The sequence below is a fragment of the Salvelinus alpinus genome, chromosome 32, assembly GCF_045679555.1.
Source record: "Salvelinus alpinus chromosome 32, SLU_Salpinus.1, whole genome shotgun sequence".
Classification (NCBI taxonomy): domain Eukaryota; kingdom Metazoa; phylum Chordata; class Actinopteri; order Salmoniformes; family Salmonidae; genus Salvelinus; species Salvelinus alpinus.
Window position 1 is genome coordinate 30,216,178 of NC_092117.1, and position 16,781 is coordinate 30,232,958.

Consider the following 16,781-nt stretch of genomic DNA (forward strand, 5'->3'; position numbering starts at 1 on the left):
CAGTGGGTTTGGCGACGAGTATGAAGCGAGGGCCAGCCAACGAGAGTGTACAGGTCGCAGTGGTGGGTAGTATATGGGGCTTTGGTGACAAAACGGATGGCACTGTGATAGACTGCATCCAATTTATTGAGTAGGGTTTTGGAGGCTATTTTGTAAATGACATCACCGAAGTCGAGGATTGGTAGGATGGTCAGTTTTACAAGGGTATGTTTGGCAGCATGAGTAAAGGATGCTTTGTTGCGGAATAGGAAGCCAATTCTAGATTTGACTTTGGATTGGAGATGTTTGATGTGAGTCTGGAAGGAGAGTTTACAGTCTAACCAGACACCTAGGTATTTGTAGGTGTCCACATATTCTAAGTCAGAGCCGTCCAAAGTAGTGATGTTGGACAGGCGGGCAGGAGCAGGCAGCGATCGGTTGAAGAGCATGCATTTGGTTTTACTTGTATTTAAGAGCAGTTGGAGGCCACGGAAGGAGAGTTGTATGGCATTGAAGCTCGCCTGGAGGGTTGTTAACACAGTGTCAAAAGAAGGGCCAGAAGTATACAGAATAGTGTCGTCTGCGTAGAGGTGGATCAGAGAATCACCAGCAGCAAGAGCGACATCATTGATGTAAACAGAGAAGAGAGTCGGTCCAAGAATTGAACCCTGTGGCACCCCCATAGAGACTGCCAGAGGCCCGGACAACAGACCCTCCGATTTGACACACTGAACTCGATCAGAGAAGTAGTTGGTGAACCAGGCGAGGCAATCATTAGAGAAACCAAGGCTGTCGAGTCTGCCAATGAGGATGTGGTGATTGACAGAGTCAAAGGCCTTGGCCAGGTCAATGAATACGGCTGCACAGTATTGTTTCCTATCGATGGCGGTTACGATATCGTTTATGACCTTGAGCGTGGCTGAGGTGCACCCATGACCAGCTCTGAAACCAGATTGCATTGCGGAGAAGGTGTGGTGGGATTCGAAATGGTCGGTAATCTGTTTGTTGACTTGGCTTTCGAAGACCTTAGAAAGGCAGGGTAGGATAGATATAGGTCTGTAGCAGTTAGGGTCAAGGGTGTCCCCCCCTTTGAAGAGGGGGATAACCGCAGCTGCTTTCCAATCTTTGGGGATCTCAGACGACACGAAAGAGAGGTTGAAGAGGCTAGTAATAGGGGTGGCAACAATTTCAGCAGATAGTTTTAGAAAGAAAGGGTCCAGATTATCTAGCCCGGCTGATTTGTAAGGGTCCAGATTTTGCAGCTCATTTAGAACATCAGCTGACTGTATTTGGGAGAAAGAGAAATGGGGAAGGCTTGGGCGAGTAGCAGAGGGGAGGGCAGTGCTGTTGTCCGAGGTAGGGGTAGCCAGGTGGAAAGCATGGCCAGCCGTAGAAAAATGCTTATTGAAATTCTCAATTATAGTGGATTTGTCGGTGGTGACAGTGTTTCCTATCTTCAGAGCGGTTGGAAGCTGGGAGGAGGTGTTCTTATTCTCCATGGACTTTACGGTGTCCCAGAACTTTTTTGAATTTGTGTTGCAGGAAGCAAATTTCTGCTTGAAAAAGCTAGCCTTGGCTGTTCTAACTGCCTGTGTATATTGGTTTCTGGCTTCCCTGAAAAGTTGCATATCACGGGGGCTGTTCGATGCTAATGCAGAACGCCATAGGATGTTTTTCTGTTGGTTAAGGGCAGTCAGGTCAGGAGAGAACCAAGGGCTATATCTGTTCCTGGTTCAACATTTCTTGAATGGGGCATGCTTATTCAAGATGGTGAGGAAGGCATTTTAAAAAAATGACCAGGCATCCTCTACTGACGGGATGAGATCAATATCCTTCCAGGATACCCCGGCCAGGTCGATTAGAAAGGCCTGCTCGCTGAAGTGTTTCAGGGAGCGTTTGACAGTGATGAGTGGAGGTCGTTTGACCGCTGACCCATTACGGATGCAGGCAATGAGGCAGTGATCGCTGAGATCTTGGTTGAAAACAGCAGAGGTGTATTTGGAGGGCAAGTTTGTTAGGATGATATCTATGAGGGTACCCGTGTTTACGGAATTGGGGTGGTACCTGGTAGGTTCATTTATAATTTGTGTGAGATTGAGGGCATCAAGCTTAGATTGTAGGGTGGCTGGGGTGTTGAGCATGTTCAAATTTAGGTCGCCTAGCAGCACGAGCTCTGAAGATAGATGGGGGGCAATCAGTTCACATATAGTGTCCAGAGCACAGCTGGGGGAAGAGGGTGGTCTATAGCAGGCGGCAACGGTGAGAGACTTGTTTTTAGAGAGGTGGATTTTTAAAAGTAGAAGTTCAAATTGTTTGGGAACAGACCTGGATAGTATAACAGAACTCTGCAGGCAGTCTTTGCAGTAGATTGCAACACCGCCCCCTTTGGCCGTTCTATCTTGTCTGAAAATCTTGTAATTGGGGATGAAAATGTCTGAATTTTTGGTGGTCTTTCTAAGCCAGGATTCAGACACGGCTAAAACATCCGGGTTGGCAGAGTGTGCTAAAGCAGTGAACAAAACAAACTTAGGGAGGAGGCTTCTAATGTTAACATGCATGAAGCCAAGGCTATTACGGTTACAGAAGTCATCAAAAGAGAGCGCCTGGGGAATAGGAGTGGAGCCAGGTACTGCAGGGCCTGGATTCCCCTCTACATCACCAGAGGAACAGAGGAGGAGTAGGATAAGGGTACGGCTAAAAGCTATGAGAATTGGTCGCCTAGAGCTACTAGAGCAGAGAGTAAAAGGAGGTTTCTGGGGGCGATAAAATAGTTTAAAGGAATAATGTACAGACAAAGGTATGGTAGGATGTGAATACAGTGGAGGTAAACCTAGGTATTGAGTGATGATGAGAGAGATATTGTCTCTAGAAACATCATTGAAACCAGGTGATGTCATCGCATATGTGGGTGGTGGAACTGAGAGGTTGGATATGGTATAGAGAGCAGGGCTAGAATCTCTACAGTGAAATAAGCCAATAAACACTAACCAGAACAGCAATGGACAAGGCATATTTACATTAAGGAGAGGCATGCTAATCGAGTGATCAATAAGGGTCCAGTGAGTAGAGGTTGGTTGGGGTCGTGGCGATCCAGACAGCTGGCCGGGTATATGGCTATCGGTAGCAGCATAGGATGGAGGTCTGTTTGTAGATACCTCGTGCGTTTCCGTCGGTAGGTTAGTGGGGTTCCGTGTAGTGGGGTTCCGTGTGGTAGAGGGGATCAATCCAAATTGGCAAAATAGATATAGTGACCCAAGGAAAAAATAAAATAAATAAATAATAATAATAATAGTTGTCCAATATACTTGTTCAAATAGCAGCCGATAAGACAGCTAACGATTAGCGGGCCTCAGATGAGCGTTCAGGTAACGTCGGGACGGAGGTGCCAGTTGGATAAATCCCTCGGGCAGATAACGTCGGCAGTCAGTCGCGGCAGTCAGTCGTGAAGGCCCGGTGGGGTTCCGTATCTGCAGCAGCAACAAAAGAAACGGGTCCGGATGGTGATGGAACTCCTCAGCTGGCTAGCTCCAGAATGATTAGAGTTTGCTCCGGGGTCGACGTAAGCCAATAGTCACACGGTTTGCAGCTAGCTAGCTGCGAAATCAAGGTACAAGTGTCCAGAGCCTGCGGCTGGAATCCGGGGAAACTGAGAGAAAAAGAGTCCCGGAATGCTCCGGTCCGAGTCGCGTTGCACAAAAGTGCCGGTAGATTATCGAGCTAAAGGAATAGCTGATGACCACTAAACGTGGGCAGCTGAAACACCAACGCTAGCCAGCAAACCGGCTAATTTCGGGGCAGCTACAGATTAGCTTCTGGCTAGCTATCGGAGTAGCTTCTGGTTAGCTTTCAGGCTAGCTTCTGAATTAGCCCCTGGCTAGCTTCCACGATGGATTTTCAGATTGAGGTAAATAATACCCTTTGTAATTGGTGAAGCGGGTTGCAGGAAAGCTTTTGCAGGAAAGCTTTTGTAGTTGAGTTCTTGGATAATAAAATAGATAAAAGATATGCGAAGAAAGGTGTAAATATATATATATACAGGACACGAACAATACGGAACAGACAGGACTATATACAGGACTATACACCAGTAGAACCACTTAATACAGGCTATATCCCAGTAGAACCACTTAATACAGGACTATACACCAGTAGAACCACTTAATACAGGCTATATCCCAGTAGAACCACTTAATACAGGACTAATACAGGACTATATCCCAGTAGAACCACTTAATACAGGACTATACACCAGTAGAATCACTTAATACAGGACTATATCCGAGTAGAACCACTTAATATAGGACTATACCCCAGTAGAACCACTTAATACAGACTATACCCCAGTAGAACCACTTAATATAGGACTATACCCCAGTAGAACCACTTAATACAGGACTATATCCCAGTAGAACCACTTAATATAGGACTATACCCCAGTAGAACCACTTAATACAGGACTATATCCCAGTAGAACCACTTAATATAGGACTATACCCCAGTAGAACCACTTAATACAGACTATACCCCAGTAGAACCACTTAATATAGGACTATACCCCAGTAGAACCACTTAATACAGGACTATATCCCAGTAGAACCACTTAATATAGGACTATACCCCAGTAGAACCACTTAATACAGACTATACCCCAGTATAACCACTTAATACAGACTATACCCCAGTAGAACCACTTAATACAGGACTATACCCCAGTAGAACCACTTAATACAGGACTATACCCCAGTAGAACCACTTAATACAGGACTATATCCCAGTAGAACCACTTAATATAGGACTATACCCCAGTAGAACCACTTAATACAGACTATACCCCAGTAGAACCACTTAATACAGGACTATACACCAGTAGAACCACTTAATACAGGACTATACACCAGTAGAACCACTTAATACAGGCTATACCCCAGTAGAACCACTTAATACAGGACTATACACCAGTAGAACCACTTAATACAGGACTATACACCAGTAGAACCACTTAATACAGGCTATACCCCAGTAGAACCACTTAATACAGGACTATACCCCAGTAGAACCACTTAATACAGGCTATACCCCAGTAGAACCACTTAATACAGGACTATACCCCAGTAGAACCACTTAATACAGGACTATACCCCAGTAGAACCACTTAATACAGGACTATATCCCAGTAGAACCACTTAATATAGGACTATACCCCAGTAGAACCACTTAATACAGACTATACCCCAGTAGAACCACTTAATACAGGCTGTATCCCAGTAGAACCACTTAATATAGGACCATAGCCCAGTAGAACCACATAATACAGGACTATACCCCAGTATAACCACTTAATACAGGCTATACCCCAGTAGAACCACTTAATACAGGACTATACCCCAGTATAACCACTTAATACAGACTATACCCCAGTATAACCACTTAATACAGACTATACCCCAGTATAACCACTTATTACAGACTATACCCCAGTATAACCACTTAATACAGACTATACCCCAGTAGAACCACGTAATACAGGACTATACACCAGTAGAACCACTTAATACAGGCTATACCCCAGTATAACCACTTAATACAGGACTATATCCCAGTATAACCACTTAATACAGGACTATACCCCAGTATAACCACTTAATACAGGACTATACCCCAGTATAACCACTTAATACAGACTATACCCCAGTAGAACCACTTAATACAGGCTATAGCCCAGTAGAACCACTTAATACAGGACTATACACCAGTAGAACCACTTAATACAGGACTATACACCAGTATAACCACTTAATACAGGATTATATCCCAGTAGAACCACTTAATACAGACTATACCCCAGTATAACCACTGAATAGAGGAAGGGAGTTGCTATCCAATCTGAAAGTCGTGCATCATCCTCTACGGTGATGGTGAAACATCTGTCTAATGTCTGCCTGCTGGTCTGTTCTCCAAGGTGGAAGACTCTACCTTGATTCCTTTAAGACCGTCTCTACCAGGTGGTCCCTGATCCCCCGACGATCCCTAGAAACGGAGGACAGAACAGAGACACATCTATCAACCAGGTCTACACGCACGCACGCACGCACGCACGCACGCACGCACGCACACACGCACACACACACACACACACACACACACAGATGTGAACAGGTACACAAGCACGCACAACTACTGCCCCCTCAACACACACGTCCACCCTCCCATTACCATACAGATACATTCATCTCTCTCCTCCTCTCCGCATCAGCGGGCCCACCATGTTCCAACATCCTTCCCCTTTTCCAGGATGAAATGCCTCTCTTTCCCTCTCCTGCTTCTGAATAAAGACAGATCCTCATTCTGGGTACAGCAGGTGCAGCAACAGATTGGGGTCCCTGCCTGCCTCCGCTCCCTCATAACGTAAAACGCTCCGATCTGCCTCTACCCACTAATTCATTCTCAAATTGAATTACTGACCGCCTGTGTAACAATTCAAGACTTTGCCCCCCCCCCCTTGCCTTCATCAGCTCTCTTCTTCTCTCTCTTACTTTCTCTCCGTATCTCCTCAACGGTTTATCTATGTATTATCTTATTGTCCTTTGGTAGGTGTAGTTGGGGGAACAGTGGAACAGGGAGATAAAGACATGAGAGAAGGAGAAAGATGAGATTGTTCTTTCTGGAGAGGTGGGGTCAATTCCATTTCAACTCAGGAACAAATAACAGAGTATATCTTCCATAGTTGAAATAGAATTGACCACACCCCTGGTGCAGACGGTACTTAATACATGTATTTTAAGTAACATGTATTTTACTTACCGTCTCTCCTGCAATCCCTGGGAGTCCGATGAGTCCATGAGGACCTTCTTTACCCTGGAAAACAGTCAGAGAAGTGTTAGAGTCTAATATTCCTTCTTCTAGTAATCATAGCCTGGCCCTGGTGACCTGGCTGTCTGGCTAACTGCAGACAGCCCCAGCAATCACTCTCTGATTCAGAGAGTTGTATTACTGAGCTACACCCCAGTAAAGACATGTTGTTCTGGAGGCCTTTCTGGTCACCAAGGGGTTGAAAGTTGGATGATAAGGTGAAGACATCTCGGAGGTGTTGGAACTGTATAGACTGTAGCTAGCTACTAGACACCAGAGGGATATACTACAAAGTAGGTTTAATTAGTTAACCAGCTAACTTTGATAAATAACCAGAAATAACTGTTGATTTTCTGGTTCATTAAGAAAGCTAAACGTATATGTGTTTTTGGTTGTTCAGTCAATCAGACCAATGCCCATTTGAAGCTTATCTTTCTTAAAAAATAAGGTTATTAGGGGAAATTTACTGGCTAACTCCTTGATCCTACTTTGTAGAATACCCTTCAGGACATCCGGCAGTTATATTTTATTTTAAAGTTCTAGTCTGGGATTCGACAGTTGTGTCAAGCTCAAAAGGCATTTAGAAGTTATATCTGTCAAGAATCAAATGGGTAAATCTTAAGAATTGAAAAGACCAATGAACCATTTCCCAAATACCAGACTGTAGGGGACAAACTGTAGGCGAGGAAAGAAGATTGCAGCAATCTTTTGGTGTTTGACCTGCTGTGAGAATTGCAGCAATCTGTCTGGTTTGGGAGCTTGACCATCCCCTTCGGGTATCAGAGGGCGGTAGAGGAAAACAGGAGCTGTTGAAGTGTTCTATAGTAGTTACATTGAACGACCCACTTCCACCTACAGTCAACAGGTGGCCCAGCCTCAAAAGTTTGATTAGTCGTACCGTTTGATACAAATTTATTTAGGATTTTAACCTCCAAGGGCTAGTCTTCCAAGAGTCCATAGAGTTTAAGATAGTAATGTCTCTCTGTAGAACAATATAAATTGCTCAAACGTCTAGCATGAGGTAACGAATCACTTGTCATGCCATATAGACATAGTTCTAGTTCCTGGGGTGAGGTGCATTACCACTAGCTGCTCAGGGAACTTCAACTAGAACCTAAACCAACTACAGGTGCTCTAAAGGTGATCTAGGGTATCTGAGTACTTGATACACAATGCAATACATTCTGTTTCCTGTGTCAATCCAAACAGTTTCATACTACTGTACCAATAAGTACAATGGCAGAGGATCATATAGCTTGTGTTGTTGGGTATTGTTGGGTGATAAAGACTCTTTGTTCTCTGGTGATAGAGTTTCTTTGTTCTCTGGTGATAAAGACTCTTTGTTCTCTGGTGATAGAGACTCTTTGTTCTCTGGTGATAAAGACTCTTGGTTCTCTGGAGATAGACTCTTTGTTCTCTGGTGATAGAGACTCTTTGTTCTCTGGAGATAGAGACTCTTGGTTCTCTGGAGATAGAGACTCTTTGTTCTCTGGTGATATAGAGACTCTTTGTTCTCTGGAAATAAAGACTCTTGGTTCTCTGGAGATAGAGACTCTTGGTTCTCTGGAGATAGAGACTCTTTGTTCTCTGGTGATATAGAGACTCTTTGTTCTCTGGAAATAAAGACTCTTGGTTCTCTAGTGATAGAGACTCTTTGTTCTCTGGTGATAGTTTGATTATCAACGGGGTGTTTACCTCTGGGCCGGGCTCTCCCTTTGGACCTGGTAGTCCTAGGCTTCCCTTTAAACCAGTAATGAAAGGAGGGAGAGGGGGGAAGGGAAAGAAGAAAATAGAGAGAGAGAAAGAGAGAACATTTAAGGTTAGATTTGTTTTTCTCCACAATTGCTCCAGGACATTTGTTAATAAGTGAGACCCTGAGAAAATCTATTTAGCGTCTGGCTTCAAGAAAGGAAACATGCCAAACAGAGCAATTCAACCTGACTTTATAGAAGTCCCAGTTTATATTTAGTCTAGAAACACACTGTATAACATATTACTTTTTATTCCTCAAATATAATTTCTTTGTGTACTGGGATCCTATTCAATTCCAGGCTGCTCATATATCATGTGTATATATGCTATTGTATATCATTATGTATTAACAAACCCAATGTCAAAGGTCATACAGTACTCAAATCAGTGTAGATAACCAAACCCAATGTCAAATGTCATACAGTACTCAGATCAGTGTGGATAACCAAACCCAATGTCAAAGGTCATATGGTACTCAGATCAGTGTCGATAACCAAACCCAATGTCAAAGGTCATACAGTACTCAGATCAGTGTCGATAACCAAACCCAATGTAAAAGGTTACACAGTACTCAGATCAGTGTAGATAACCAAACCCAATGTCAAAGGTCATACAGTACTCAGATCAGTGTAGATAACCAAACCCAATGTCAAAGGTCACACAGTACTCAGATCAGTGTAGATAACCAAACCCAATGTCAAAGGTCATACAGTACTCAGATCAGTGTAGATAACCAAACCCAATGTCAAAGGGTACACAGTACTCAGATCAGTGTAGATAACCAAACCCAATGTCAAAGGTCATACAGTACTCAGATCAGTGTGGATAACCAAACCCAATGTCAAAGGTCACACAGTACTCAGATCAGTGTAGATGACAAAATCCAATGTCAAAGGTCATACAGTACTCAGATCAGTGTGGATAACCAAACCCAATGTCAAAGGTCATACAGTACTCAAATCAGTGTAGATAACCAAACCCAATGTCAAAGGTCATACAGTACTCAGATCAGTGTAGATAACCAAACCCAATGCCAAAGGTTATACAGTACTCAGATCAGTGTAGATGAGGCCTTTAAAATGTATTTAATGCTTGTCCTTCATCTGAATACTTAGAATGAACTGGTTACCTTGAGACCATGTGGTCCTTGGAGTCCTCTTTGTCCCTGAAGAAAAGGATCATATAAACCATTATCATCATCCTGTAAATCCAATGTGTTTACACAAGAGACACACAATAGCACTGGTGTAAAGTACTTAAGAAAAATACTTTGAAGCACTACTTAAGTACTTTTTGGGGGCTTCTGTACTTAACTATTTATATTTTTGACAACTTTTACTTCACTATATTCCTAAAAAAAGTTGATTGACTTTTTACTCAATATATTTTCCATGTCACCCAAAAGTACAGGTTACATTTTGAATGCTTAGCAGGACAGGAAAATGGTCCAATTCACCACTTATCAAGATCTGCCAGAATAATTCAACACAAATGGTTTGTTAATTATGTTTTAATGTTGGAGTGTGACCCTGGCTATTTGTAAATTTAAAAACATGAACATCGTGCTGTCTGGTTAGCTTAACATAAGGAATTTGAAATTATTTATAATTGTACTTTTACTTTTGATACTTAAGTATGTTTAAAACCAAATACTTCTAGATTTTTACTCAAGTAGTATTTTACTGAGTGACTTTCACTCTAATACTGTATCTTTACTTTTACTCAAAAATGGAAATGGGGTCCTTTTCCCACCACTGCACAATAGTTGGCCCAACTCAGTCAGGTGACTCACTTTTGAAAAGCTATTGCACTGTTTCTGAATAGCATTCATTCTAAACCATGTAGCTATTGTTGAAGTCTAGGCATTCATTCTAAACCATGTAGCTATTGTTGAAGTCTCGGCATTCATTCTAAACCATGTAGCTATTGTTGAAGTCTCGGCATTCATTCTAAACCATGTAGCTATTGTTGAAGTCTCGGCATTCATTCTAAACCATGTAGCTATTGTTGAAGTCTCGGCATTCATTCTAAACCATGTAGCTATTGTTGAAGTCTCGGCATTCATTCTAAACCATGTAGCTATTGGTGAAGTCTTGTTTCTGAATGGCATTCATTCTAAACCATGTAGCTATTGTTGAAGTCTAGGCATTCATTCTAAACCATGTAGCTATTGTTGAAGTCTAGGCATTCATTCTAAACCATGTAGCTATTGTTGAAGTCTCGGCATTCATTCTAAACCATGTAGCTATTGTTGAAGTCTCGGCATTCATTCTAAACCATGTAGCTATTGGTGAAGTCTTGTTTCTGAATGGCATTCATTCTAAACCATGTAGCTATTGTTGAAGTCTAGGCATTCATTCTAAACCATGTAGCTATTGTTGAAGTCTAGGCATTCATTCTAAACCATGTAGCTATTGTTGAAGTCTCGGCATTCATTCTAAACCATGTAGCTATTGTTGAAGTCTTGTTTCTGAATGGCATTCATTCTAAACCATGTAGCTATTGTTGAAGTCTAGGCATTCATTCTAAACCATGTAGCTATTGTTGAAGTCTCGGCATTCATTCTAAACCATGTAGCGATTGTTGAAGTCTAGGCATTCATTCTAAACCATGTAGCGATTGTTGAAGTCTTGTTTCTGAATGGCATTCATTCTAAACCATGTAGCGATTGTTGAAGTCTAGGCATTCATTCTAAACCATGTAGCTATTGTTGAAGTCTTGTTTCTGAATGGCATTCATTCTAAACCATGTAGCGATTGTTGAAATCTAGGCATTCATTCTAAACCATGTAGCGATTGTTGAAGTCTAGGCATTCATTCTAAACCATGTAGCGATTGTTGAAGTCTAGGCATTCATTCTAAACCATGTAGCTATTGTTGAAGTCTAGGCATTCATTCTAAACCATGTAGCTATTGTTGAAGTCTAGGCATTCACTCTAAACCATGTAGCTATTGTTGAAGTCTTGTTTCTGAATGGCATTCACTCTAAACCATGTAGCTATTGTTGAAGTTTTGTTTCTGAATGGCATTCATTCTAAACCATGGAGCTATTGTTGAAGTCTAGGCATTCATTCTAAACCATGTAGCTATTGTTGAAGTCTAGGCATTCACTCTAAACCATGTAGCTATTGTTGAAGTCTTGTTTCTGAATGGCATTCACTCTAAACCATGTAGCTATTGTTGAAGTTTTGTTTCTGAATGGCATTCATTCTAAACCATGTAGCTGTTGTTGAAGTCTAGGCATTCATTCTAAACCATGTAGCTATTGTTGAAGTTTTGTTTCTGAATGGCATTCATTCTAAACCATGTAGCTATTGTTGAAGTCTTGTTTCTGAATGGCATTCATTCTAAACCATGTAGCTATTGTTGAAGTCTTGTTTCTGAATGGCATTCACTCTAAACCATGTAGCTATTGTTGAAGTCTTGTTTCTGAATGGCATTCACTCTAAACCATGTAGCTATTGTTGAAGTTTTGTTTCTGAATGGCATTCATTCTAAACCATGTAGCTATTGTTGAAGTCTTGTTTCTGAATGGCATTCACTCTAAACCATGTAGCTATTGTTGAAGTCTTGTTTCTGAATGGCATTCACTCTAAACCATGTAGCTATTGTTGAAGTCTTGTTTCTGAATGGCATTCACTCTAAACCATGTAGCTATTGTTGAAGTCTCGGCATTCATTCTAAACCATGTAGCTATTGTTGAAGTCTCGGCATTCATTCTAAACCATGTAGCTATTGTTGAAGTCTTGTTTCTGAATGGCATTCATTCTAAACCATGTAGCTATTGTTGAAGTCTTGTTTCTGAATGGCATTCATTCTAAACCATGTAGCTATTGTTGAAGTCTAGGCATTCATTCTAAACCATGTAGCGATTGTTGAAGTCTTGTTTCTGAATGGCATTCATTCTAAACCATGTAGCGATTGTTGAAGTCTAGGCATTCATTCTAAACCATGTAGCTATTGTTGAAGTCTCGGCATTCATTCTAAACCATGTAGCTATTGTTGAAGTCTTATTTCTGAATGGCATTCATTCTAAACCATGTAGCTATTGTTGAAGTATTATTTTGAACTTGTGGCACGATAAAGATTGACCTTTGAACTTTGTATCCTTTTTTTCATATTAGATTATTCGATTATTTGCCAACAGCTCTTTCAGATATGCTTTTGTATGTATCCCATATGGCAGCCTATTCCCTACATAGTGCACACAAAACCATAGTGCCCTCAAAGCTCATCAGTAAGCTAAGGACCCTAGCACTAAACACCTCCCTCTGCAACTGGATCCTGGACTTCCTGACGGGCCGCCCCCAGGTGGTAAGTGTAGGCAACAACACATCTGTCACGCTGGGCCCCTCAGGGGTGTGTACTTAGTCTCCTCCTGTACTCCATGTTCACCCATGACTGCTTGGCCAAGCACGACTCCAACACCTTCCATTGGTAGGCCTGATCACCAACAACGATGAGACAGCTTATAGGGAGGAGACCTGGCAGTGTGATGCCAGGACGACAACCTCTCCCTCAATGTGAGCAAGACAAAAGAGCTGATCGTGGACTATAGGAAAAGGAGGGCCGAACAGGCCCCCATTAACATCGACGGGGTTGTAGTGGAGCGGGTCGAGAGTTTCAAGTTCATTGGTGTGAACATCACCAACAAACTATCATGGTCCAAACACACCAAGACAGTTGTGAAGAGGGCACGACAACACCTTTTCCCCCCCAGGAGACTGAAAAGATTTAGTACGGGTCCCCAGATCCTCAAAATGTTCTACAACTGCACCATCGAGAGCATCCTGACCGGTTGCATCACCGCCTGGTATGGCAACTGCTCAGCATCTGACCGTAAGGTGCTACAGAGAGTAGTGTGTACGGCACAGTACATCACTGGGGCCAAGCTTCCTGCCATCCAGCACCTATATACTAGGCGGTGTCAGAGGAAGGCCCCAAAAAGACTCCAGTCACCCAAGTCATAGACTGTTCTCTCTGCTACCACACGGCAAGCGGTACCGGAGCCCCAAGTCTAGGACCAAAAGGCTCCTTAACAGTTTCTACCCCCAAGCCATAACACTGCAGAGCAATTCATCTAATGGCCACCCAGACTATACACATTGCCCCCACTGTATTTAGCCTCGTTATTGTTATGTCATTTTCTTAATTTTTTTTAGTAAATATTTTCTTAACTCTTTCTTGAACTGCATTGTTGGTTAAGGGCTTGATAGTAAAATTTCACGGTAAGGCCTGTTGTATTCGGCGCATGAGACAAATACAATTAGATTTGATTTGACACAGAGACAAGCATCAATATATTAGTCTTCATCTGATCTGGACCCATACTCTGGATCCATACTCCAGCGTATCAGAGTAGGAGTGCTGATCTAGGATCAGTTTAGATGATGAATAATGAAATAGATTTAATGGACAGGGGAGGAGCTGATTTTTCTTTACACGGGCTAATTATATACAAATCCTATGAACACTGTGAGCAGGTTGGTACATATCCTATCCTTACTGGATCACCCATTTCTCCTTTCTGGCCCGTCTCTCCTGATTCAGCCTCCTAAAATAAAATAGAAATAAGGTCATTATGAAATGCGGAACATTTTATATAAAATAACTTTCATCAAGGTAACACAAAATATTGAGTTACCAGTCAGAGCACCACTGCCATTATGACTGAATAGAACAGAAGTTAAAGGTAACTACGTAGGATGTTTAAACTTACAGAGCCAGACAGATGTCTCAGTCCATGAGCTGTCATCACCTGGATGGAAAGGACAGACAAGATAGAAGATAGAAAATCAGCTGTCTTCTTCATTGTCACTTATTCGGTAGGTAAGACGTACCACCTAATCTCCCTTATTGAATGCACTCGGCACTCGGCACTCGGCTCGGCACTCGGCTCGGCACTCGGCTCGGCACTCGGCACTCGGCTCGGCACTCGGCTCGGCACTCGGCTCGGCACTCGGCTCGGCACTCGGCTCGGCACTCGGCTCGGCACTCGGCTCGGCACTCGGCACTCGGCTCGGCACTCGGCACTCGGCACTCGGCACTCGGCACTCGGCTCGGCACTCGGCACTCGGCTCGGCACTCGGCACTCGGCTCGGCACTCGGCTCGGCACTCGGCACTCGGCTCGGCACTCGGCTCGGCACTCGGCTCTGATCAGAACTGCAGTTGGGGTTGTCAAAGTCAAACTGAAGAAGCCTTTTAAGAGAGAAAAGGAGGGAAGAGGTGTTTTCTGTGAAACTAAAGATGAGTGCCTGTCTGTCACTAGACTCTCTTCCACTAGACTAGCACCTCTGCCTGTACGTCCCAAATGGCACCCTATTCTCTATTAAAGTGGGGTAAATAGTACCATAGGGCTCTGGTCAAAAGTAGTGCACTTTGTAGGGAATAGGTTGCCATTTGGGATGTATTTTGAGAGTCAGTCCCGGAATCGACCAATCATTGTTGTGGGGATACAAAGCCCACCTCTGGAGCAGTCCTCCAGCGAGGGTATGGATCGTCAAAGGTCAAGGGTGTATCCCAAACGGCTTCCTAATCCCTTTATAGTGCCCATTGGGCTCTGGTCAAAAGTAGTGCACTATATAGGGAATAGGTTGCCATCTGGGACGCATCCCCACAGTGATGGAAAGTCAACTTTTCAAGCTGTAAAATTATGTTCTGAGCTTTCCCATGATATTGTACCACAATTGAAGCCTAGAAACCTGCAATTATGTGTACATATGTTTTGAGTTGGCTTCAAGTTCAACATCTGACATGCTGACCACACCGCTTGCGTCCCGTGCGCTAGCGTCGCAAAAATACATTTAAACATACATGTTATTCAATCATTGCACCCACACTGTTCACGCGCGCCAACGAGCATTTGCTCTCCCATCTCCTCATTGGTTTACAGAAGCAGAGACCCATGTGCCATCTCCTCATTGGTTATACCCACGTGGGTGATTGAAAGACGAACTGGGGTCGGTCGTCGTCATGGTAATACTATTAGATACCAATCGCCTTATAAAGTCCAAAAAAGAAAAAGCCCGGAAGGAGGAGAGATGACTAGAAACGATTCGGTTGACTGTTTTATGTGTGGATTAATTGTCGGAGTAGAGGACCTTGTGCATTTCAGGTAAAATAACAACTCAACGTTTATATCCCAGGACAAATTAGCTAGCAACTGCAAGCTAGCTAGCTAAATTGCCATAAATGTTTAATGCTTATCGACCTGTCCCCAAATTAATATAATTGGTTTGTTTTGATATTTCAACCTGCGTGTCGTGATAGCGTTTGGTGTGGGGGGACAAAATCAATTTGCGCACGATATAGCGCACGATGGCGGTTTGGGTCGGTGTTAGTCTGCCTCCAAAAGCTAACATTTTTATTTTATTTTTTCTATTGAACAAGTATGTCAATTTATTCCAACCCTGTTCCTTGTCTTCCTGTTCTTCTGTGTCTGTCTGGTCAAGCCGGGTTATTTTAGTGGTAATACATTTTGTTTTGGCTTTCATTTCAACATCTCAGACTGGCATAAATATCTATTTACAAGTTTGTCAATTTGTTCTAATCTTTTAGCCTTCTGCTCTTGTTCATAGCCTAGCTTATTATTCTGTGTCTGTCTGGTCAAGGGCTACGTGTGGGCTATCTGTGGGTCATAGAGGGCCATGCAATAAAACGATGTCCTGATCTTTCCTGTGATGTTGTAGAACAAGTTCAGTGTGGAAATCAGCCTTTTAGTGCTTCAAGTTCCAAATATCAGTCTGCCTCCTTAAAGCTTGTCAATTTGTTCTAATCTTGTCTCTTATATCTGTAGCCCTCAGTCAGAGTCTGGTCAAGGGCCATGTGTGGGCTGCCTGTGGGTCATGGAGGGTCACGCATACCTGGTGGTTCCTCCTCTGCACTAATGAACAGGAAGGAGGGTAATGGTCTGAACCCTGGTTTCTGCAGAGTCATGGAATTAAACGCTTTACGGCAGAAATGATCCCACTGCGTCTCAAATGGTACCCTATTCCCTATATAGCGCACTACTATTGACCTGGTGCCATTTGGGATTCACCCATTATCTGTTACTAGGAAGTGGACATATAAACGCTCATTTAATTGTATTTGTTTTATGTAACCTTCATTTAATTGTATTTGTTTTAAGTAACCTTCATTTAATTGTATTTGTTTTATGTAACCTTCATTTAACTTGGCAAGTCAGTTAAGACCAAACGCTG

At 42.8% G+C, this 16,781-nt stretch overlaps 1 protein-coding gene across 1 annotated transcript in view; it reads right to left on the reverse strand.

Annotated features, from left to right (window-relative positions):
- LOC139562527 (collagen alpha-1(XIX) chain-like) overlaps positions 1 to 16,781 on the reverse strand; it is a 241,821-nt gene that overhangs the window by 68,584 nt on the left and 156,456 nt on the right. Inside the window, exons 23-28 of the mRNA XM_071380275.1 lie at positions 14,299 to 14,337; positions 14,086 to 14,133; positions 9,710 to 9,745; positions 8,524 to 8,568; positions 6,781 to 6,834; positions 5,953 to 6,006 (exon numbers count right to left, since the gene is read on the reverse strand). Of these exons, the coding sequence (XP_071236376.1) occupies positions 5,953 to 6,006; positions 6,781 to 6,834; positions 8,524 to 8,568; positions 9,710 to 9,745; positions 14,086 to 14,133; positions 14,299 to 14,337 (276 nt within the window). The remainder of the gene's footprint in view (positions 1 to 5,952; positions 6,007 to 6,780; positions 6,835 to 8,523; positions 8,569 to 9,709; positions 9,746 to 14,085; positions 14,134 to 14,298; positions 14,338 to 16,781) is intronic.